The 24,928-nt window shown below is 37.6% G+C and overlaps 1 protein-coding gene across 2 annotated transcripts in view; it reads left to right on the top strand.

The window, feature by feature from the left end:
* mboat2b (membrane bound O-acyltransferase domain containing 2b) overlaps positions 1–24,215 on the top strand; it is a 33,590-nt gene extending 9,375 nt beyond the window's left edge. For both annotated transcript variants that reach the window (XM_057353680.1, XM_057353681.1), the window contains exons 2-13: positions 13,585–13,730; positions 14,976–15,053; positions 17,294–17,389; positions 17,484–17,539; positions 19,150–19,204; positions 20,067–20,250; positions 20,926–21,118; positions 21,925–22,028; positions 22,107–22,171; positions 22,553–22,685; positions 22,885–23,036; positions 23,217–24,215. In XM_057353680.1, coding sequence (XP_057209663.1) covers positions 13,585–13,730; positions 14,976–15,053; positions 17,294–17,389; positions 17,484–17,539; positions 19,150–19,204; positions 20,067–20,250; positions 20,926–21,118; positions 21,925–22,028; positions 22,107–22,171; positions 22,553–22,685; positions 22,885–23,036; positions 23,217–23,367 — 1,413 coding nt within the window. In that variant the 3' untranslated portion in view covers positions 23,368–24,215. The remainder of the gene's footprint in view (positions 1–13,584; positions 13,731–14,975; positions 15,054–17,293; positions 17,390–17,483; positions 17,540–19,149; positions 19,205–20,066; positions 20,251–20,925; positions 21,119–21,924; positions 22,029–22,106; positions 22,172–22,552; positions 22,686–22,884; positions 23,037–23,216) is intronic.
* The last annotated feature ends 713 nt before the right edge of the window (positions 24,216–24,928 follow it).

Genomic DNA, 24,928 nt, shown 5'->3' with positions numbered 1-24,928 from the left:
GGTTAACAGTAGAGCTGACCCTGCCACAGATGACTCCTGCTGAACTATCATAGACAAACACGAGTTATTTTATTTATTTATTTATTTATTTTTACTTTAGCTATGTTGGTAGAACTTTGGCTCAGATTCACTAATGCATCAGCTTACCTTCTGTTTAAAATCTCATGCATGTCAGTGGTGTGTTGTGACCAAAAAAAACTTAGGCTCGTTCTTATAGGGTCACATGACACCAACTTGCAAATGAAACCGGCGATGCCATTTCTTGTTTATGTCAAAATCCATTTGAATTCTGAGGTGATTTTGGACTAACTCATGTTTAATTTGTTATGATAGATTAAATTTAGCACATGGTTGCATTACATGCTCCTCATTAACTATAAACAAATCTACTGAAGGTAAAGGATCCAATAAATATGACTCCAGAGTGCATTAAATGTATGTTCACTTTCAATGAGGAATAATATGGTTTGTGGTGACCATAATGTGTTCAGTGCGGTGAGTTATTGGCAGCTGAGAGCAAGAAACTTTTAGCAGATACTTTTATCCAAAATATTCGCATTAACAGTATACATTTTATCAGTTTACGCATTCTCTGGGAATCAAACACCAATAATAAACCAATTAGTAGATTTCAACATTCGTTTTAAAGGGATAGCTCAGAAGTGAAAATTATTTTAATAGTAACTTACCCGCATGTCATTGCAAACCTGTATGACTTTCTTACTTCTGCAGAACACAAAACAAAATATTTTGAAGAACGTTGGTAACCAAGCACTGGCCCCCATCGACCATTGTATGCACACAAAACCACTGCGACATTTCTCAAAATATCTTCTTTTGTGTTCCACAGAAGAAGGAGGCATGTGCAGTTTTTGAAGGACATGAATGTGAATAAATGATAAGGCGAACTATTCCTTGAGGAAAGTTTTGTGTACTAATGAACAAAAATGTGAGCATCTATCTTAAAAGGTAAAATATGCTTCTCTTGGTCAGTGGTTCTCAAACATTTTCGTTGTAAGGCCCTCTTTGTGTAGGGTGCATCACTTTGCGGCCCCCCAAATAAAGACTTAAACCAAAAACATATTCAGGTATACAGTGCTGGAACATTAATTCTTTTGGTTTGTGGCCTTATTTTTCTAATGTTAGATTGCATAAAATTTATGATAAATTTCTATATTTTATAAAATAACACAAAATAGGTGGCCCCCTGGATCCATCTCGGCCCCCAGTTTGCGAACCACTGCTTTAGGTAACATTATAGCTTATAGAGTTTTAAAAGGTAATTATGTTTCAGCGTCAGTCACTGCTTGGTATATGATAAAGGTTGTTTTGCTTAGAAGTGCTCACACTAGAAGGAAAATCAATCAGGCCGAGCATGTGGCCTGTGACAGCTGAATAGACTGATGGCTTCAGCAGGCAGCTTTCATTCTGCACCTCCATGTCCTCCTTTATTTTTAGGAGCTCTGTGTCCTAGCAACAGGCTTGTCAAGGATTGCCACAAAAAGCAGATGAACTGTCGTCTTATCGATTAGAAACATAGTAGCCATTAGGGGTGTAACGATACACTCAGCTCACGATACGATACACATCTCGATATTTTGAACAACATTCAAAAGTGAATCTGAAATTCAAATAACTTATTTTGTTGCACAGATAACTTAATAAAGAATTTTAACATTTTAAGGCTTAACTGAAATTAGAATTAAGATCAGTGTCAATTTTGACAGCAAATTTTGATTTAGTTTTAGTCATAGTCTTTTGACTAAAATGCTATTTAGTTTTAATCATTCCAATTTATCATAGTTTTAGTCTATTTTTAGTTGACGAAATCTACATTATATTAGTCTACTAAAATCTACCTGGATTAACTCATTTAATTGGTATAATTAAATGTTCCATACAAAGATTTAACTGTTTCGACATAATTTACTTTACCTTGGAATTAAATTAAACCAGGTCATTACCTTTACTTTTCAGAAAAGTTGAGTAACTACTGGATATGCATTGTTGTAACACAGAGAATATTAGACCATGAACGACATGTAGCAGTTCATTCAGTCTCATTTTGACTCAATTGACTCGTTCGTTCACTGAAAGGCATGTTCATTCAGTACATTCAACCAATGAAACGCTCGCAATCATGCAAATCACATACTTGTTTTTTAGCATGTCATTCGATCTTTTAATATACAATACGACTCACTTCATCGCTTCAACAGCTCTGGTTTCTTTTGGCTTACTTTGTTGCATATCACGTTATGCAGCAGCTCACGTTAGCGGATAAATTAACATTGGTAGGGGCGGATTTAGTGATTTGGGGGCCCTAGGCAAATCCATGTATGGGGGTCCCAACTATGCGCCATTTTACTTAACTGCAACCCTTATTTTTCTTCCTCATCAATGCACACAACTTTTCACCCCCAGTCAAAGTGACAGGGGAAAACTAAGCTTAATAAACGCAGATACTCACTAATTAAAAAAATAATAATAATGATTTCCCAAATGAAAAACATGGGGAAAAAAATACATCTGCAGGGTTTTTCCTGGCTCAAAATGAGGCGGAGGTGGTGCGAAGCTCGTGTAGGCCTACCATCCCTTTAAGTGTCTTAACAAAACAGTTATATTAAAGTTCTAAACAAATTTGATGAAATGAAAACTAGGGATGTAACGATTCACTCAGCTCACGATGCGATGCGATTCACGATTCTGATCTCACGATGCGATTTATTCACGATTTACTCACGATTTATTTTAAAAAAATGAGTTGAAACAAATTAGAAATGAACAACTTCCCTTGCATTATTTCTTAAATGCTTCACGTTTCTTTGCATAATAAAATAATGTTTTATTTCAAATAACAAAAGTAAACTGCGATTTTATAACAAATTAATAATAGAAAAAGTCTCTTTAATATAAACAAACTAATACTGTCTGTGCTTATCTTGGATTTTTTTGCATTTAAGAAATATCAGCATCCACGTTTAGGTTTGCAGTGAAAATAGCGGCCCCTGCTGTTCAAAAAATGTATTGTGATTCAGTTCAAGCCTCAACCGAATTGAATCGTCACACATTATAACCGATTTTCAACCGGCTCACGGTGAATCGTTACATCCCTAATGAAAACTAATAAGTTATATAAAGCATTAAAGTTATTCAATCAAACAGAAAAGTAGAAAATTTTAATATAAGCCTTTTTTATAAGACTTTTTAGCCCATAAGTAACCAGTCTAACTAAATGAGCAATGCTCATTCACCACCCTATTTTCTCTTGTAGTTCACTGAGCTTTGAACGATTCACTGATCTCTTACATTCTGTGTAAACGAATTGGTTCAAAGGAGTCATTTGTTTGCGAGTCGTTCTGATCGCAATGTGCGTTCATACTGGCGAACTCGCTGTGTACAGAATAACGCTGATTCAACAAGCCAACTTCACAGCTAAAAACATTATAATGATGTACAGCAAGTTAGTTTAGGAAACCTTTTCAAGAAATTCAAGAAAATTGAACGTAAAATACCTGAACAGCCATGAAACACAGCTAATACAGCTCCTAATATAGCTCTTTTACTGAACTCTTCAGCGTCTCACTGCTGGTAACGAAACAGCACCTCCATTGTGGCGTAACTGCAGTTACAAATGACAATCTGGTTAATAATGCACACAGTGTTTTTTGTGAAGACACTCGACATATTTTTGATTTGAGTCTGAGGCGGCACGAAATTTGTTTGAGGCGGCCGCCTCCAATTATCTGGGATTATTATATACAAGGTGTGCCCTCTGTCCGTGTTTTTTGTGGTTTACGACCTTTCATGCATTTAAATGTGACCAAATTTCTGTACTAGTGCGTACAGTGCGAATCGTTAGCACTGTACTGACGTTATTATATTATTTCTTTATGTGCCCATCGGTCTGCGCAGCGGAGTCAAACAACCTTTCTACCCTTGAACTGGCCCTCTCCTACCAAGCGCTAGGGATGTAACGATTCACTCAGCTCACGATGCGATGCGAGTCACGATTCTGATCTCACGATGCGATTTATTCACGATTTACTCACGATTTATTTTTACAAAATGAGTTGAAACAAATTAGAAATGAACAACTTTCCTTGCATTATTTCTTAAATGCTTCACATTTCTTTGTATAATAAAATAATGTTTTATTTCAAATAACAAAACTAAACTGCAATTTTATAACAAATTAATAATAGAAAAAGTCTCTTTAATATAAACAAACTAATACTGTCTGAGCTTTTCTTGGATTTTTTTGCATTTAAGAAATATCAGCATGTCCACGTTTAGATTTGCAGTGAAAATAGCGGCCCCTGCTGTTCAAAAAATGTATTGCGATTCAGTTCACACCTCAACCGATTTGAATCGTCACTCATTATAACCGATTTTCAACCAGCTCACGGTGAATCGTTACATCCATACCAAGCGCACAGCGCTCTTTGTTTGACAATGTTTTGGTCGTCAGTCATTATAACTGTGTTGTCGGTGTTCATGGAGAAATCCTCACCGGCACATTATCATTGCTCGTGGCCGGGAGAGTGCTGTGTCTGGCGGGAGAGAGAGGCGCTGCTGCTGTAGGAGCAGCGGTGGAGTTTGTGTGGGGAAAAAGCAGAGACTTTGGCAACAATCTTTTGTAAATCGTCTTTTTCCCTCTCCGCTGGTGTAGCTGCGTTTCTTTGTTGTTTTATTTCCCTGCGACTTTTACTTCGTTTTGCAGCTAATGTACCACACAGTGACACTCTCGCTGTGGGCAGTTCTACTAATTCCGCCACTGCGTTAACTTTCTCTAGCTGGTGTTGAACTCGTCTCGCGCATATACGGTGCTAATGGAATGGTCCACTCTAATCTATAATGGGGGGAGTGCCTTCGTACAGATGTAATAACGTAAAACGTTAACAGGGATATGCCGACAATTTTGATGATTACTTGGGGCTCTACGTGGCTGCTGACATGGCTTATTGGTTAAGTCCACCCCTTCCTTTTGGGACTGCGTGACGTCACGTGAGTTTTTTTATTTCGTTTTTTTACTTCATTTTCGCGACCAATGAAAACGTATTCGACCAAGCTTCCTTCACATCGACTAATGTTTAGTCGAATATTTGGGGGCAGCCCTAGAATTAAAAGGTGGCAGTGTTTTCAGTATGCGTTACTCCGTGAACTTGCATTTCCACATAAACATCAACAGTCACAGAGTTACTGTCAATATAAGATGGCTGACCGAGTTTATCAGGAGTTAACGGAAGATTAGCAGTATTCCCCACACATTGACTTTACTTGGGCAGGTATATTAATGGCCTCCCAAGTATCATCAAGTCATTTTTTTATCCATCCGTAATAATGACTGTATCTACGATCAATTTAGCTGATAAACAGCGCTTCTAAACTGCTCTTTCCTAGGGTTGGGAATCGAAAATCAATTCCAATTTGGAATCGGAATCGAAAGGCTAGGAATCGGATCGGAATCGAAAGGAATAGGAATCGAATACTTGAGATTAAAATTTGAATTCCTCTTATCAATTCCTGTGTGCATATTTTCAGAAAAGTACATGCGTTGCATGATCTGCTGCAATCTCAATAAAAGCCCTTATGAAAATTATCAATATTTTTTACTATAGTAAGCATAGTTTAGCTATAGAATTTGCATTAAAGCACAGGAATCACAAATTAACCATAGTTGCATTATAGTAACTGCAGTTTAACCATGATGTAGTTCAACTATGATAATACAAATTGTAATAAATCAGAAAAGGTGTGTTTCTATGTTTAAATATACACAAAACGGTGCTCATAAAAATATATATATATATTGCAAACAAGTCAATAAGCAGGCTAAATGACCATACAGGTTGATATTTAAATGTTTTACTTCAACTGTGGAATCGAAACTGGGAATCGATAAGAATCGAAATCGATAAGCAGAATCAGAATTAGAATCGGAATCGATAAAATTGAAACGATTCCCAACCCTGCTCTTTCCTGACTTGTTTGATGTGAGGGACGAGTGCGCGTCCTCTCTCCCATGTTTGCGTGCTCTCTCTTTCTGGATGAGCTTGGTGTGTCTGCGTGAGCTCTCGCCCTCAACCAATGAGTTCAAGTACACCTGGCTGCAGCCTGGTGCGGTGTGCGTGTGCGCGTGCGCGTAGTTAGCTCCGTGCTAACAGTGTATTCTCACAGATTTCTGGATTTGTGACGAATTGTCTGCACTATACACAATGCATAATAAAACTATCACTTGCATTTAAAATCTAAGAAGCGCTCATAATGAAGCAGCACAATGAGGAGAAAGATCAACTGCAGTAAAGGCCGTGCGCTCCATGAGACAAATAATTGACATAGCCAAAATAACTGCAAATATCCGCTCTTTAATGGAGATGTATGGTGATTTTGTCAAACGATGTCGAGTTTATAAATCAAGATTTTAGCAGCAGTTAAAGTGAATGCTGGCTGTATTAGACATTATTGGGTTGCGTTCAGTCACTATTTATTTAATCATTTCATGTCTGAGAATGGAACAGAAAATATGTGACAATGGCATTCAGTTGTATTAAAATGTAGTATGTGACAGATTAGAGAGTAAAAGAGAAACAGATGTCAAATCCAATCGCAAACACAGCGTGATGACGTCATAAATATGCAAATTAGTTTGTGACATCATCAGTGCCACAAGTCTCTCAAAATCCTGTGGGAAACACTGACATCCATGGCCGCCGTTTTCTTCAATGCATTGACTAACACTCTCTGCTCACAGTTAGGCAATCATTCATTTGACATCATTCGGAAAAAAACACTCTGTTAAACTCTGTTTGTGTGTGTTTGTGTTTGTGTATGTGTGTGCATGCCGGCCACACTGAGGTTGTTTTATAGGCTCACTCCTTTATATATGTGTATGAATGATATGCATCATGTTGGATTTGTTGTGTTTATTGGACAAATAAAAGAAATTGCTGTGAAATTTAGTCATTTCCCATTTATTTCCTATGGGTGCCCACAAATGGGCCTTTAACACCTCATTAAGGAGTTTTTTATTTTCACCAACTTAACATTGTCGAATAAAGTACAACTTTTTTGGGTGTGCTTAGGTGGAAAACTTTGCCTTGCATAACTTGTTTACACAATATTTTCCACACTTTTGCTTCTTGTTGCTGACAAATAAAAAAACTTTCCAGGATTTCCAGGTCATTTCAAAATGATCGTTTTCCAGGTCTGGAAAACCATTGAAAAGCACATTTCCAGCGTTTTCCAGGGCCTTGAAAAGCAAATTTCCAGGTCCTTGAAAAGCTAATTTCCAGCGTTTTCCAGGACCTTGAAAAGCTAATTTCAAGGTCCTGGAAAACCCTTGAAAATCTAAATTTCAGCGTTTTCCAGGGCCTTGAAAAGCAAATTTCCAGGTCCTGGAAAATCCTTGAAAAGCTACTTTCCAGCGTTTTCCAGGGCCTTGAAAAGCTAATTTCAAGGTCCTGGAAAACCCTTGAAAAGCTAATTTTCAGCGTTTTACAGGACCATGAAAAGCAAATGTCCATGTCTGGAAAACTCTTGAAAAGCAAATTTCCAGGTCTGGAAAACTCTTGAAAACGACTGTTTTCCAGTTCTGGAAAACCCTTGAAAGCAACTTTCCAGGTCCTGGAAAACTCTAGAAAATGGCTATTTTTCAGGGCCCTTGAAAAATCAACTTTCTAGGTCCTAACAAACCCTTTGACGAAGCCAAATTTACTAAGAGGTACTTGGAAAAAGCGCAATATAAGGCAATACGAAAAATAATACGGGATAATTAAGGGATAGGTCACCCAAAAATGACAATTCTGTCATGAATTTCTCAACCTCAAGTTGTTCTAAATGGTTAAATGGTTATCAAAGGTGCCCCATAACTGTTTGTTTTCCTAAATTCTTCAAAATATTTTCTTTTGTGTTCAACAGGACAGAAAATGTATACAATAATTATTTCTACTATGGTAGTCAATGGTGCCCCAGAAATCTCAGTTGCTATCATTCATCTAAGTATCTATCTTTGTGTTCAACCCAAGCAAAGAAATGTATACAGGTTTGGAACAACTTGAGGGTGAGTAATTCATGACAGAATTTTCATTTTTGGCTGAACTATCCCTTTAATCTTTTTGATAATTCATAAATATCGGCGTACTGCAAAGGCACACTCTTGCGTTAGTTTGACATCATATCCAGATTGTTCTGCACAGCGCAGTGCACAACGTCTTTTTACGAATCCTGATTATATTAAATAATGGGGGTGTTACAGTACACATATTCGAACCGTTTCGGTACAGGACCGAATGCATTTTAGGTTTCACATGTGGAACTTATTTCAAATCGCAGTTATAAGTGGCGGACTGTTTAGTTTCCGCCTCGCAGTTTGAGTGCACACACAGCGCGCTTAGCCTCTGGTTAGTGAACGTCATCATAGCCAATGCGAATGAAAGGCTAGAGCTTGAAGACCCGCCTTTATCGTTAAGGTCTCCTGTTTGGGAACACTTCGGGTTCCCTGTGAATTATGACAACAGACAGAGCCATGTGTATAAAATAAAAGCACCATGCAGACACTGTCCAGCAATGATCGGTTATGTTTCTGACAACACGTCAAACCTGGTAACTAATTTGAAACGGCATCATGCAAATGTGAATATCACTGCTACAAGGAAAAAAACGAGTGTATTGCAAATGCTGCTCCCTTCCTGATTTAAACAGCCCCTCACTCGTAGTTCAGATCGGGCCAAAGCAATAACAAATGCCATTGCAGTTTTTATAGCAGCGGATCTACGACCATATTCAATTGTTGAAAGCAGAGGCTTTAAACATATGATGGTGATTGAGCCCCGGTATGAAGTTCCTTCTCGTCTGTATTTCAGTCAGAAAGTCATACAAGCCCTTTATGAAAAGGTAAAAGCTGCTGTTATCCATGACTTGTCCAATGCATCTGCCTTCGCACTCAGAACTGATGAATGAATGAAAGAAATCTGTGCAGGCCTGTAAGCTAAAAATGTTAATTCTGCACTTATATTTGTAGTTATTTATACATTTAATTTTTTTACTACATTTTATATTTTGTTACATTTCTTTTATTTGGAGAACCTTTATGTTTTATTCTATTTTATTTTTCTATTTTATTTAAACCAAGCAGGCATTTTATTTAAACTTGTTAAAAAATGTAAACTGTTAATGTTTACAAACGTTAATAATAATAATAAATGTTGTTAATTATAAACAACAAGCAATTTTATCCCTTCTTCCCACTAACTGTACCGAAATTTAACTTAACCGTGATTTAAAAACTGATGTACGTACCGAACCGTGAATTTTGTGTACCGTTACACCCCTATTAAATAATCTTTATAAAAATGCATTTTAGCAAGTCAAAATGGACTCGAAATGGACCCTTTTGCTTTTCTTCAAGACTTCTGGTTTTATTATGTGTGGTTTATTGGTAAACATTATTCTGAGTTTATTACTGATCAAAACTTTTGCAGCATTTATTAATCATGGTTCATGTCCATTTCTACAAATATTAATATTTTTTAACATTGCAAGTTAAAATTGACGATACAGTTTTACAAGTGAATTTGCTCTTACCCCAGGTTAACAAATGCTGTAAAATTTGTGTCCATGGTACCTAATGATTTAACTTTAGTGCAAGGTGAATTGAACCCCAGTGAAAAGTTGTGTTACCCTTCCTGTATTTTAGCTGTCTTGACAATTGCCCCATTAAACAATTCAATGGTGACATTCACCACCTGATGTAGTGAAGCAGCCTTTTACTTTCCCTGACTCAGCCGACCTTGATGTATCTTCAGGGAAATTCCAGCCAGGCCTAATCACTCCCTATCCCCAGAAACGGTGCTCTGCCTCCAGTCACCCATTTAGAAAACATCAGATTTATCTGCTGCTTCTCAGAATCTGTAGGCTTGGCAAATTCTCACATGTTTTATCTCCAGCTGGGTGCTACCTGCACAACCTGAGCACTGTTGTGGCTACTGTAAGACTTCTACTCAAGTGACACAGGAGATGAGACACCGGGTAACCTGGACATCAAGGAGACTGTGAATGTAATGAGACACATCAAGGATCATTAATTAAAGAAGGAGGGAGAAGGCAAAAGAGGTCCAACTTTTTTGGCCAGCTTGCATCATAGAAGCAGCAGCACATCCAAGGTTCAAGGCTGTTATTTGAGTTCCTCATGGCACTCGGATATTGGATATAGACTGTTTCATCTTAACAACATAAACAAACGTTACTGCGCAAGCGCACTTTTGTGACCCCAACTAAACTTTCGGTACACATTCACAAACAACAGAGTGCCTGTAGATTATTTCTGATAACAATCAAAAGAAACCGGGAAGAACCGTTACTTGGCTATGCTTGTCTCTCCAATATTTTGAATTTAGACTGCGATATCAAGGTCAACCGCTAGATGTCAATGTACCATACGGTTTGTTTAAATGAGACCGAAGTACAGGACCCATTCAACAAATTGTTTATTTAATAAAAGGAACATACAACAAAATTCAACAAATCGTTTATGTAATTTAATAATGCAAATCAATATTAACCTAAATTAAATAAAATATAAATAGTTATATTAATAGACAGTCACTAGCCAAAACACAAACCTGAAGTTAACTGGGGGTCAGGCGCGCGTCCGATGAAACGGTCTATATGCTGTAATCTTCTGCAGCCTATTACTGTTGTTTGGTGAAAACAACGTTAGCTATTTATTACATAGGGTCAGTTGATTATGAGTGTATGCCCTTCTTCCGCAGATATTTTGAAGAAAGTTGGTAACCGAACAGCAACAGTACCCATTCCCTTCTATTGTATGGACACAAAACAAATGCAAGTGAATGAGAGCCAGTTACGAACATTTGATTATGAACTATTGATTTATTGCTTTTGTGTTTCTTCTTCAGAGGATAAATTATTGATGTTTTCTAATTTCACAGTTCATCAATGTAACATCAAGATATTTTCAGCACATTCATAGACCACAACGGATATATGACATGTTGATGTGCACGATACAGTTACAATTTTTTTTGTAACATTTTGTGGCATTTCCTGCTTGCTGCCAGTGTGCAGGACTGATGCTAAATGCAGATGCTTAGTAGACTAGCAACAGGAAGTCTGCAGAGAAGTTATTAGAGGCTCGCAAACAGAATACCCGTCATGTGTCAAAAGTGATGTAAGTTAGAGAAAAATGATCTTAGCCTTCAAAATTCTATGCTTCTCAGCGTCTTGGCCTCAAATGGCATGTCTGGTTGAATTTTTTTATTTTCTACTCAGTTAAAAAGACATCTGCACCACTAAATGATTGGACATCTTTTCTGCACACTTTTTTTATCAGTGATTTCAGATGTACCCACCCCAAATGTCATGTAAGAATAATGCACTGTCATTGTTTGTAAACATGATGAATCAGAATTTTCTCTTATTCAAAACCAACTTTTGTCCTATTTTATTTGGCATGTTTGTTTTGTTTTCTGTTTTTTCCAGCCTGGGATGAAGGGGCTGTGAATTTATGGGTAATATACAGTAGCTTGCTGCCAGTTATCTTCCATAATCCCCCTGGTTTAGTCTGCAGACCGTACTGGGTTACATGACGAATGTATTGGGTGACACAAAAACAAGTAGCTGCCTTGTTGTGGTGGTATTAGTAAGTGCTGCTCTGCAGGCATTGAAAGCAGATGTGGACAATACAAGCGGTGACTGTAGAATCCTTACACAGTGTGTGAATTCTGTCTCGCATCAATTACTTGCAAGCCGGTAAGACTGTAACCACATTTTCTGGATTGCATCTGACCAGAGGGAGTTGGCAGATCTTTCTCAATGTCTATGCGGACTATGACCCTGTTAGAATTGTTTACTGCATATGCTCATGATGTGGATATGAATGCTTTTATTACTGCTGGGGTGGCCTGCTTTGTTCTACCTTTGTATTTTAATACAAAAAGGTTGCTTATGGATGCTGTTTGTATAAAGCTTAAAAAGCTATTTACAGGCGTTGGGCCTTTAAATGAAGTTGAAGATAAATAATCTGAAATTCCGCAGCTGTGTCCAGTCTGGAAACAACTTCAGGAGTCATGCTGTTGCTGTCTTTGGTGTTCATGAGAAGCATGTCAGAATAGAGCTCAAGGCATTGTCTTCTAAGTAGGTCACAAGGCATGCAGAGTTCTGAGATACCGCAGGAACCACATCGTCGCCTTAGAATTATAAGGTTCTATCTGACATTTTGGTCAAAATTGAGTTATTGACATTATTCTGTGACAATTTATTTACATTATGCCATGTTTGTTTTTTTAAATGTGTGCGTTTTGGGACTTTTTTAAAGAAAATAAAAAGGTTCTATTTACAAAATCGAATTATAATTTGGTGCTATAAGGTTCTGTCTGCAAGAGCCAATCAGCACTTTGAAATGCACACAAGAGGACCAATCAGGATCTTTGTCATGTGACCGGACTCCTCAGTGACAGGAATATTTTAGGAAACAATGTTTTAAAGAAACCTCAAGGTTGACTGTTTTATCGATACTCTTGTCATCAAGAGCAGCTCAAACCACAGTATTTTTTGTTTTGTTTTAGGTTTTGTTGAGGAGATTAATTTTTTTATATTTATAGCCACAACACTAGCCAGCAGCGCTAGCTTCCTAATACCTGTGTTTACATAGACTCTCATAATGCAGTTAATGCCAAATAGTCAACAACGTCACGAGTCTTGATTACAAAAATAAACATTATTATGTTTTTTCAGCCATACTCATCTCTAAGAAGTAATTTGATCTGTCCAACCTTCTGTGGATAAAACACATCCTAAAATAAGAAATAAGTGTCATAAAAACCATGTAAATGTTCCTTTTTTTACACATTATTATACACTAATTTCATGTTTTAACAAAAGTTATAAGTAAATGGTTTGTGTTGCTTGAAAATGTATTGCTTTAAATGAATGTTTTGCAGACAGAACCTAATAATTCTAAACCGAGAGTGATTTTTCAGAATCAGAAGGTTCTATCTGCGATTGACCTGTTCCAAAAAAAAACATTTACAAATTTCAGAAAATGTTGATATTGTACATTTGGAATACATTAAGGGTCTCTTGTCTTTTTCATGTATAAAAGAGATTTGTTCCTCATATCATATCAAACTTTAAAGCTCAATATCTCAAAACTACTCAGACCGCAGATAGAACCTTATAATTCCAAGGCGACGATATTCAAACTTGTGTTCATTTATTGCTGGAAAACGGCTCTGTTTTGTATTTATCCTGCTGTTTATTTTTTTGAATGCACAATTTGCTTTACACTGAATCATACCCTGAGGCAAAATATCAACTTTTCTATCTGCCTTTGGAACGATTGTATTTAAGTTTAATATGCAACATATTATATATATTAGATATAGAATATATTGCAAAATTATACTAGCAGCATTACAAAAAAAAACATTGTATTGACAGCATGATCATGATCACAAAATGTTGTCACTATAGGTTTAATTATAATACCATATCTGCCTATTGGCCACAAAGTGCACTAGATAATCGTTTGATTCTTTCTTTGTGTCCATCTTTCTCTTTTAGGTGAACTTTGTGGCATGTCAGCTCTGTGCTCTGCTCACGGCAGTTTGGTTCAGACTCTATCTGCACCCCAGCAAGACCAGTCCTTTTGTGCGGCATGTGGTGGCCACACTGCTGGGCATCTACTTTGCTCTTTTCTGCTTTGGCTGGTGAGTCTATGTCTTCACACTGACGTGTAACTCGCTCTATTCTCAAAACCAGTTCTGGACTGCAGGATATGTGCTGGCGGGACATTCTAGAAAGAAGAAAGACAGCGATCGGTAGAAAATGTAGCCATCTGTGAGGATTGACATTTGATACAGAATAAACAAACATCTAGTGGACCAATATAGGGAGGTGAAGCTGATTTCTGCTGTACACTGTCAGGTATCAAGTTATGTGGTATTTTTCATTTGTAAATACACAAATACCTGTAGGACTCCCTCCAAAACATCAAGGGACAGAGTAGTAAACGCTGTACTTTTCCCAGTAAAGTGTTAGGAGGATAAAAGACGCCTCTAAAACCATGCAGGAAAGATTGAAACTGATCCCGCAGTTTCGGTCACAATTATGTTGCAAAACGTCCATTTATTATTCCACTTTCCTTAAATCAATTTTGCTTTTGCGTCATTGGGAAACAGATCCTCAATTCCAGTATACTTGGTAAAAACCTGCCAGAAAGAAAGAACCATTATTCTAATGTTATTTCTATTCGGACGTTATTAATAGAAACGCATTAGAGAAAGCTCTTCCGATATTAACATAGTTTCAGATACATTAGTGTGTGTGTTTTTAGCTCTACACTTGTATCGACGTCTAAGCGGTGGCTAAAATCTCAAAGTCATTAACATCTCATTTAATAAGACAAACAGATCAATAGGCCACACTCATGATGATAAAGGATGGATAGATTTTTGGCTGCGTTGCTGTCGTGGTGAATTAGAGGCTATTTTCAAAGCCTTGTTAAAGTGACTCTGTTACTGTTTGTGTCGGGGAGCTGGTTTTGTTTACATTGTGGGGACAAATGTACACTAAAACAGATACTGAAACAGACAACGGTCCAGATGGGGACAACATAAACATACTTAATAATATCTTAATAAACATCTAAAAATTCGAAGTGTCTGTGTATACGTCAGGTTTAGCTTTATGTCATTAGCACTGATGTCACTAATTTAGTCTAGTGATGGATATTTTTATAGAGGAACTGTAATTGCAGAGCTGTAAAATACTGTGACGGCACTATCCTGTTGTTCTTGTGTAGTCATCCTGAAACAGAAATGTTTATTATGAAACAACATTTGTAGCACGTGAAATGACTATCTGTATAGTGCAAGAGAATGTACAGGATACACATGTGTGTGATATAGTTTTCGTATATAAAGTGTATGCATATTTTTTACTCTCTTCTGTAGGTATGCTCTTCATTTTCTGCTCCAGAGTGGCATTACATATGGCATCATGATTGTGACTGGAGTCGAGCACATGCACAAGTAAGTCGAGTATTTTTCTAAAGTATTGTGAGCTTTATTGAAGAGCTTTTAGTTGTGTTGTATTGTGTAGCATTATAGTCAACCTCGAGTCAAAAACATACCCTACATACCTACATTCAACAAAAAATGAAACATTTGTCATTATTTACTCAACCCTGTGTTGTTCAAACCCTTGATGGGTTTCCATGACTTCCAAAGCGCAGATTTTTGAAAAGGTGGTGTTATGGGTTTTGAGAATACAATGGGGGCGAATGGGGATTCTTGTTTCAAGCTTCAACAGGACACGAAAACTTCATATATGCCGTATATATAAGGCATACAAATTGGTTTGGTGTAGAACAATAAAATCGTAATGTACTTCTGAAAAAATCAGTGCTTTGGTTTCAAAGATCAAAGAAAGCCACAGAGGGTTTGAACAAGTAGCTTTTGTTTACATCACAGACATAAAACACCATTTACTACTTACCCCTGAGTACAAGATGAGTCATTAATAATTTTCAGTTAAAATAGCATTTTATAAAGGAAATACATTACATTATGGAAGTAAGTGGACATCTGTCTTTTAAAACGGAATGGGATAGTTCATCCAAAAATGAAAATTCTGTCATCATTTGCTTTTACATCTATCATTTACGGATTGCTCCAAACCTGTTTAAATTTCTTTGCTCTGCTAAACACAAAGGAAGATATTTGGAAGAATGTCGGTAACCAAACAGATCTCATCCCCCACTAACTCCCATAGTATTTATTTTCCCTACTATGGCAGTAAAGGGGAGATGAGATTTGTTTCGTTACTGACATATACTGTATTCTTTCTTGTTCATTAGAACAAAGAAATTCATACGGGTTTGGAACAACCGAGGGTTAGTAAATTTGTTGGGTGAACTATCCTTTTAATCCGTTTTATCAACCCTAAGGCCGGGTTACTTTAGCCTTTTCATGATTACAATTGTACTGTTTTCACTTGAATTGCTCATTTTATCCCCTCTAAGTATTTTGTCAGAAGTGGTCCCTTCTCACAGAGGCAGACTCTTTTGTTGAAAGAGCGGAAAACTGACCCAGAGATAATTATAATGAGAAAGAGATCATTCCCTTCACCCGCTGACCACCAGGCACTCTTCTCCTCACGGGTGTAATAAAATCTGCCATTATTTTCCTGCTGCTATCTCCTGCCAGCTGCCAAAAACTTTTTACTAGGTTGTAAATATAAAACTGCCTCCATGTCAGACTCTTGCCAAACGGCCCTTTGAGACATTTTGTTTCAAATAAGGTGATATTACTGTCTTCAGAAGATTCAGGGGCAGTTGTTAAGGCTGGAGTTCTTCCTGCCTTTCAGCTGTTTTCTATTGGTGGGTTCTGTAGACAGGACTGACGTGAATGGTTGTGTCGTTTTTGAGAACATGCGGTGCTTGAGAATATTTTGGGGCTATTTTAGGATAATTTAAGGAGATGGGACAAACAGTTGTGCAGCTCGGCAAAAGACAGTTGCGCAGTTGCGCTGAATGGAAAACACTCGCAGTGCACACACACACACACCTGATCTATCTTTGTTCTCACACCTGCAGTCATTGGGGACCTGGGCTGAATGTGTCATCACTACTGTGTGTGTGTGTGTGTGTGTGTTCATGTTTGTATATCCCGGTGGGGACCTAAACCTGAATACACACCAACACATGGGGACTCGTGTCACCGTGGGGACCAAAATTGAGGTCCCCAGGGACAAAAAAGCTAATAAATTGTACAGAACAATATTTTTTACAAATCTAAAAATGCAAAAAGTGTTCTATGATCTTTAGGTTTAGGGATAGGGTTAGGGATAGGGGATAGAATATACAGTTTGTACAGTATAAAAACATTACGCCTATGGACTGTCCCCACGGGTATTCAATCACAGAAAGCCTGTGGTGGTGTGTGTTGTGTGTGGTGGTAGTGTTGTGTGTGTGTGTGTGTGTGTGTGTGTGTGTGTGTGTGTGTGTGTGTGTGCGTGTGCGTGTGCGTGTGCGTGTGCGTGTGCGTGTGCGCGTGTGCAAAAAGTGAATGGGAAGGACTTCTGTTTTGTTCAAATATTAGAGATGAACATAGATATTATCTTCTGTCTATTGACTTCCATTGTTGTTACACAGAAGAAAGAAATTTTGACTTACATGAGGGTGAATATATTATGACTATTATTATTTTGGGGTGAACTATGTCTTTAAAGTGATTACAAATGTAAATGTGTTCTTTGGTCCATATTGCAGATACTGTTTAGTGGTAGCACTGGGATATCTTAGCTTCTGCCAAATCACCCGGGTTTACGTCTTCGACTACGGAATGTACTCTGCCGATTTTACAGGGTAAGAATATACAAATATAGTTTTCCTCAACATTATATCTGAGCTGCATTATCGTTGCTCTTTACCCACATCTCTCTTTATTTCTCCCCAACAGGCCCATGATGGTCATCACACAAAAGATAACCAGTGTTGCTTTTGAGATCCATGACGGTGAGATGCAAGCGTGTGCGTTTGTTGGGTTAGAATACGCAGAAATGATGCAGGGGGATGGCGTTCAAACAATTGTCAATTGTGCTGCCAAAGGCCTTGAGAAACTAATTAAAGAAATGGAGGCAGAGAGATGCAATGAAAGCAAATGAAAACAAGCCCCGCCTCCTCTCTTCCTCGCTATTGTTCCACCGGGTGACAAATGACCCTGGTGATGTGTGTGACCCTATACTGCATTCATAATATTACCATTATCTCCATTTCATTTCTTTCTCGTCTGCTGAGTTCAGCTGCTGTTCTGCAAACCCCATTGTAGATGCTTTTGAACAGGGTAGATTTCAGTATGCTTTTGTCATATTTGCCATCTTTGGATTTATTCGTGCAGCTCTCAGTGGAAAGGCTGTTTACATGTGATATGAGGAATTTTACATGCACCACGTCACCTCATAGGGGATCAAAATCAAGATGTGGTTTCACTCATTGCCCTGAATAAATTCCCATTGATATTCCCTGTGGTCCTGTGGACACTAAAGTACAAGAAGTCCTTGCTGACCTCCATCACTAGGTCTGGGACTTGTTTGTGTTTCTGTATGTGACTAGCTCATTCTCTTCACTTCTGACTGGGTCAGTCATAAACTTTAATGAAAACACATTAAGTGCCTTGTATTGTTGTGTACATAAGGGTGGCAATGAAACAACAAGAAATTATTCAAGCCACTTACCCTGGGTCGCTTTATCGTGCAGGAAGACAAACAGCAGAAGCGGACGAGACTCATAAGTCGACCACACCAAGTCAATTTACAGCACCTTCTATCTCACTATAATTACCTCTGTAAATCAGACGGAGGACTGAGAGAGTTAGACAAAGCACTTCTCACAGGCCGCACAGTCTAGTGTGTACAGTCTTTCCACGTGCACACATTAAAGGTCCAATGTGTAATTTTTTGGAAGATCTATTGACAGAAATGCAATATAATATACATAACAATGTCTTGAATGAAGCGTTAAGTTTTTAGCGTTAAGAAATAACTCATCTTAAAATGAGCTATTTCTATACACATACATCGCGGGTCCCCTTGCATGGAATTCGCCATTTTGTTTCTACAGCAGCCCTAAATGGACAAACCGCTCTACAGAGTGCGTTTCATAAATTCGTTATCTCCTTCGGCAAAAAAGTGAAAAGGTGATGACATCTTAGTTCTGTGTTAGCCACTGTAGCGCTTCGAGGGAGGGACTAAAATTTTGCCGCTTATTTTCTTACACTGGACCTTTAAATTAAAGTAAAAGTTCACCAGAAAATTACAATTCTGTCGTCATTTACTCATTCTCATTTCAAAACTGTAAGACTTGGTTGCAAAAAAATCTTAGCTTGTTACTTTTTTGTGCTTTGAGGTACAAAAAGGATGAAAAAGTGGTCTATATGACTGCTATAGATGAAAATGTTTGATGACCTTCTATATCTTTTTGAGAAAACAAATGATAGATTTACCATCCAGAAATCATCTACCACCGTTACACCTGGGGTGGAAAGATACTGTATGACTGAGAGATCAATGTTTTGGATTGAATGTTGGAAAAGTGGGATTGATTAGTTTTTTCTTCATTGTTGGCAGGAATGGCAAGGAAGGAAGATCAGCTTAATCGAGGTCAAAAACTGCTGGCGATAAGGTTATATGTTAACTTGTTATATGCTAACTTGTTTTACGTTAACATAGTAAACAATACCAAGGTATTGAAGATAGTGCCATTGATTACTGGATATTAAAACTCTTCATATAATCTCTTTATACACGCTATGGTTGTAAGGCAATTATAAAATGGTCACAAAAAAAATCAAATACAAATCTTAAAGGTCCAATGTGTAATTTTTTTGAGGATCTATTGATGCAATATTATATACATAACTATGTCTTCATAGGTGCATAAAGACCTTACATAATGCAGCGTTATGTTTTTATTACCTTAGAATGAGCTATTTCTATCTACATACACCGCAGATCCCCTTGCATGGAATTCACCCTGTTGTTCCTGTAGCTTTCCTCAGTGGTTAGACCATGGCACTAGCAATGCCAAGGTCATGGGTACGATCCCAGGGAATTGCACATAGTCAGAAATGTCAGAAATATAGTAGTCAGAAACTAATAGTCAGAAAAAAAGTGTATAATACAATGCAATGTAAGTCACTTTGGATAAAAGCGTCCGCCAAATGCATAAATGTAAATGTTTCTACAGTAGCCCTAAATGGATAAACTGCTCTACAGAGCGAGTTTCCTAAATATGTTATCTCCTTCGGCAAAAAGTGAAAACATGACAACATCTTAGTTCTGTGTGAGCCACCGTAATGCTTAGAAAGGGAGGGTGGAGTGAGCCGTTATTTGCAATTTGAAACCTCACTGCTAGATCCCGCTAAATGCCATACACTGGACCTTTAAGTCAGTTATAGTTTTTTATATGAGGACTGTATGTACTATTTTTCTAATGTAACTGTAAAATCGTTTCATCTTTTCCTTTCTGCTTGTGTTTTACCCAGGCGGATGCCCAGTTTATTGGAGTACTTCAGTTATAATTGTAATTTCATGGGTATTTTGGCTGGACCCACCTGCTCCTATAATGATTACATTGCCTTCATTGAGGGCTCCCCCTGTCGCCATAGAGACCAAGAGACCAAAGGAAAAGTGAACGGAAAGAGCAGGCTGAACGACCCTTCACCAAACGTGTGTATTTTTTACCGCTTTTGGATTTTTAATCTATACAGTACATCAGTAACGGTGTCATGTCACAAATCACTAAAAGGGCTGAACAAAGGCTGTCACACATAATTTGTATTTTATTCTAAGTCATATTCTCTTATACTCTAGTCTGAATATAATTCTCTTTTCCATATGGTCTTCAAACTATAGGTTGCATTATTTATAGTGAAGTATTCATTAAAGTATAGTTGTCTGTTTTACATTGCAAAACCTAAATTTAAAATTGAATACAATACTTAGACATTGCAAGCACTACAGTATTTTACAAATGGAAAAAATAGAACATACAACCCAGTCTGTAAAACTTGCAGTAAATTATCAGTGCTTTGCTAGCACATATAGTGCTAAACATGTCATTACATTTGGTTGAACCAATTTTGTAATGGTGTAAATCAACAACAGACTCTATTAAAAATAACAACAAACGATGAATCAGAAATTTGTAAAAATACTTTGTCCAATCTTAATGAATAAAACAGCCAGTATCTGATCATTGTTCTGCCCCGCAGCATTTTCTCAAGCAGTGATGCAAGGAACCAATCAGATTCGAAGATCATGTTCTATAGGACTGTAAACTGATTTTGCTGTCGGTGATTTCTTCACATCAGTTTGTGACTTTCTATCTGTTTTTTTTCACAGACAGCGGTCATTCAAAAGCTGGCCACCTGCTTCATCTCTTTGTTGGTCTTCCTTTCTGTCTGCAAAGTCTTTCCTGTGGAGCGTAATGTTGATGATGATTTTATCGCCACCACGCCCTTCTATGCTCAGGTGGTCTACCTGTATTTGTCCATGCTGACCACCCGGCCTAAATACTACTTTGTTTGGACTCTGGGTGCGTGGACTTCCTGCCTCTCCTTCTCCTTCCATCTCACCTTCTCTGTCCTTTATTTTTATCTTTATAAAAATATATATTTTGTATGGACTCCTCTCGCTTCTTCATCTCTGTTCTTGCATTGAATAACATTTTCCCCACATGTCCTATGATCATTTATCTATTACCAGAATGTCCTTTTTAATTCCCGTAATGTGTTGTGTGTGTCTGACGAACCATACTGATACGAATGATTTATTAAAGCGCAAGCAATAGTTTTTCTCTCACGTTCTGTCATTATCATCTATACTTTATCAGGGGTATGAATAATTACACATTAGGACGCATCCATCATCATGTTCTGAGGACTGGTTGTGTTGTGACCCATCTGAATTGGGATCAACATGTTACGCAACACAGATTTGGTCCTAATGACTTGTGTTGCAGTGCTCCCATCAGGCCAAAGATGGAACTGCAAGAAATTGATTCATGTGACGAATTATGACGTAGAAGAAAAATATGCTGTCTAAATCTGTAATACTTAAAACACACATATTTGAAATGTAAAAAAACTACATCAAGCATGTTCAGCAATGCCTTTTTTAAAATGAAACTCACCGGCCCTGTTTAACTTGGCATAAGTGTACCTGCTTCAAAGTAACGCTTGAAGCAGGGTTCCAATAGTCATAAAATAATAATAATCATAAAAATAGTAATAGTAAATGTATTTCTTCTAATTGAAGCTCAGCTGAACTTGATTGTTTTAATTTAGAATCCATAACATTGATCTCTTTTAATATATCTGATCATGCTGTCGTTCTGAATAGCTGATGCCATTAACAACGCAGCAGGATTTGGCTTTAATGGTTATGACAGTGATGGTCTGCCGCGATGGGATCTCATTTCCAACCTCAGGATCATGAATATTGAGGTCAGTCAAGCTACTGTTCATTTTTTAGAGCTTTGTCAGAACGAATCAGATTTTTTAATCAACCCATGTCTTTTGCAGTGCGCGACCAGCTTTAAGGTTTTCCTGGATAACTGGAATATCCAAACAGCACATTGGCTTAAAAGGTATGAACAGCAAGAGCATGTGGATTGTGTCATCATTGCGTTACAACTTGTAAATACCTGTCATCTGCCCACCTTCACAAATACACAAATGCTGTGCTTTAATAAAATAATGCATGACCTAGATTTTACGAATTCATAGCATAGCTCTGTGTGAGATGGCACCATCTAATGGTCCTAGAGGCCATTCATATCTATCAAAAATGAATGCTAACAGCAAATGTCATGATAAGTATAATGACTTTTTTTCAAATATCAGATTCATTTACACATTCATTTCCCCCATCCTATTACATTGATATGTTTTGTAAATGTGCTACGTAGTGCAAATGACACAAGCGTGTTGAATTAGGTGTGACACTAACTGTGTATTGTCTCTTGTAGGGTGTGTTATGAACGCTGTCCTTATAACCCCACTGCTGCCACCTTCCTGCTGTCAGCCATGTGGCACGGGGCTTATCCAGGCTACTACCTCACTTTCCTCACAGGCATCGTCATCACACTTGCAGCCAGAGCTGTGAGTAACATCACACTGTACCTAACATGAAATACATGATACGCCTTGTGTGACTTAAAGTTCTAATGCCAATGCTGTAGTAGGAATGTGGATTTGGTGTGTTTAATATGTGTATCTGTGTTCTTACAGGTTAAGTAAAAATTGGTTTCATAAGAAATGCTGCCGGGTGTTTATTTAATCTAATCTCTTGTTTCCTCAGGTAAGGCACAATGTAAGACCACACTTCTTGGGCTCGCCAACGCACAAGTTCATTTATGACATCATCACGTGGGCGGCTACACAGATTGCCATTTGTTACACTGTGGTACCGTTTGTGCTGCTTTCTGTGGGTCCGTCGCTCAAATTCTACAGGTGGGTGGAACACACAGGAAGAAATACTAAAAATACCTGTAATAATACCTTTAGCATTATGCATTTGCTGATATACTGTTGCTGTTTTGCTCTAGCTTTTTAGCCACTGTGTTCTCATGAGGACAATTCTGATGAAGTGATTCAGAATTCATTCATTTACTTCTTTATATCACCCTGTAGGTCATGGTACTTCTGCCTCCACATAGGCTGTATATTGTTGGCCATCGCTCTGCCTGTAAAACCACGTCACCTGCGGCTAAAAGAGCAACAGTCTGCCCTCCAACCAAGCAAGGAGACCACAGACAGCAACCAGAAACAAAAAACTACATGAGTCGTGCAACATCTTACCATATTTCTACATACACACAGACTGGGCAAATGTACCTATTCTCCAGCCACACATGAAAAGAGTCGCCCCTTGGCTCAGTATAGTGGCACCGAGATTTTTGCGTGATTTGAGATAATGGAATCGAATCAGACTGGCATAAGGAGGAGTTGCCAAGTGAATGCGGTTATATAAAATTACTTGACCTTGCCTTTGTGATCCAACTTGCCACAGCACGTATTAGTGTCCTGACCTAGTGGTCTAGTATTGGGCTGTAAATAGGATTTGCAGGAGACAAAACCTGTACCAATTGAAAACAAAAATGAAAACAGTACAGTTTTCATACGAAAGGAGTAAACAAAATACATTTAAAGTTGTCCACAAAAAGACATATAGCCGAGTTTTGTTCTCTTGGTGGTGCCAGTAAAATAGGGCCCTTGGAGTTTTTGTCATGTTATGTTTGTTATGGTCTGTATTAACGTCTTGTCCATGTAGTCTTCAAATAGAGAAAGTTGTATGTAATACATTCCACTTTAAGACCAGAGATTATTTTCCCATAAATGAAAGTATTACGTCGTCTCCATTGGGAGTGTTGAAAATAATGTTTGACCTGTACTGGAACGTCGAGTTAACATTTTGGGAAAAATACTTGATAGTACTGTTAATTGTGTTACCATTGAAAATCAATCAGACAGTGATTCTTTATGTAAAGTATTGCACACTTTGGCCTCATGGGGTTAGAAGTGAAGCTGATGTCTGTTTTAAAGTCAGTTGAAATTGTGTTGGAGGTCCTCTGTCTGTGTGGACCTGAAAGGTTGGGGTTTTTTGCAAATTATGTGAATAAAAGAGGTCTTTTACTACTTTGTTGTGTATTTGTTTAGTGGTGGCCTATTTCATACCGGTCATGCGCACTGTATTATCACTAAAGAAAATTAGGTTTTGAAATATTTTAAAGATATTGATGATTTACAAAGGATTCTGTGCTCATGTGCTTATATTGTCCATACAAAATATCTGCATTTGCCCTGTTGCTTCATTTCCTACCTGCTTCCTACCATTCGTAGCCCAACCTTAACGAAAATTAACCATGGTTTTACTACAGTTAAGACCGAAAAAACATGGTTTTACTACAGAAAACTAGTAAAACCATAGTTACCACAAAATAACCATGGTAATGAAAACCATGGATTTTTAAGAACCAGAGTAAAACGATAAAAAAATCAATACACCAAAAAACCATGGTTACAATTGTACCACAAAAAAAAAAATCAGAATCAGAAAGAGCTTTATTGCAAAGTATATTTGCACATACAAGGAATTTGTTTTGGTGACAGGAGCATCCAGTACACAGAAACAGCAACAACAGTACACAGAGACCATAACACAATAGAATACAGTACACAGATGATTTAAATAAGGGCCTATGGATATAAAAAATTAAGAAATACAATACAATAAACATAAGATAAAGATATAGAGAGTAAAGCTATGTATGTAAATATGTACAAGTAAAAAATAAGAATAGACTATTGTAGTACAAGGTATGTGCTATATACAGCAGAATGAA

The sequence above is a fragment of the Triplophysa rosa genome, linkage group LG15 (assembly GCF_024868665.1).
Source record: "Triplophysa rosa linkage group LG15, Trosa_1v2, whole genome shotgun sequence".
NCBI lineage: Eukaryota > Metazoa > Chordata > Actinopteri > Cypriniformes > Nemacheilidae > Triplophysa > Triplophysa rosa.
The sequence above is the reverse complement of the archived record's forward strand: the minus strand, read 5'-3'. Positions and strand labels throughout refer to the sequence as shown.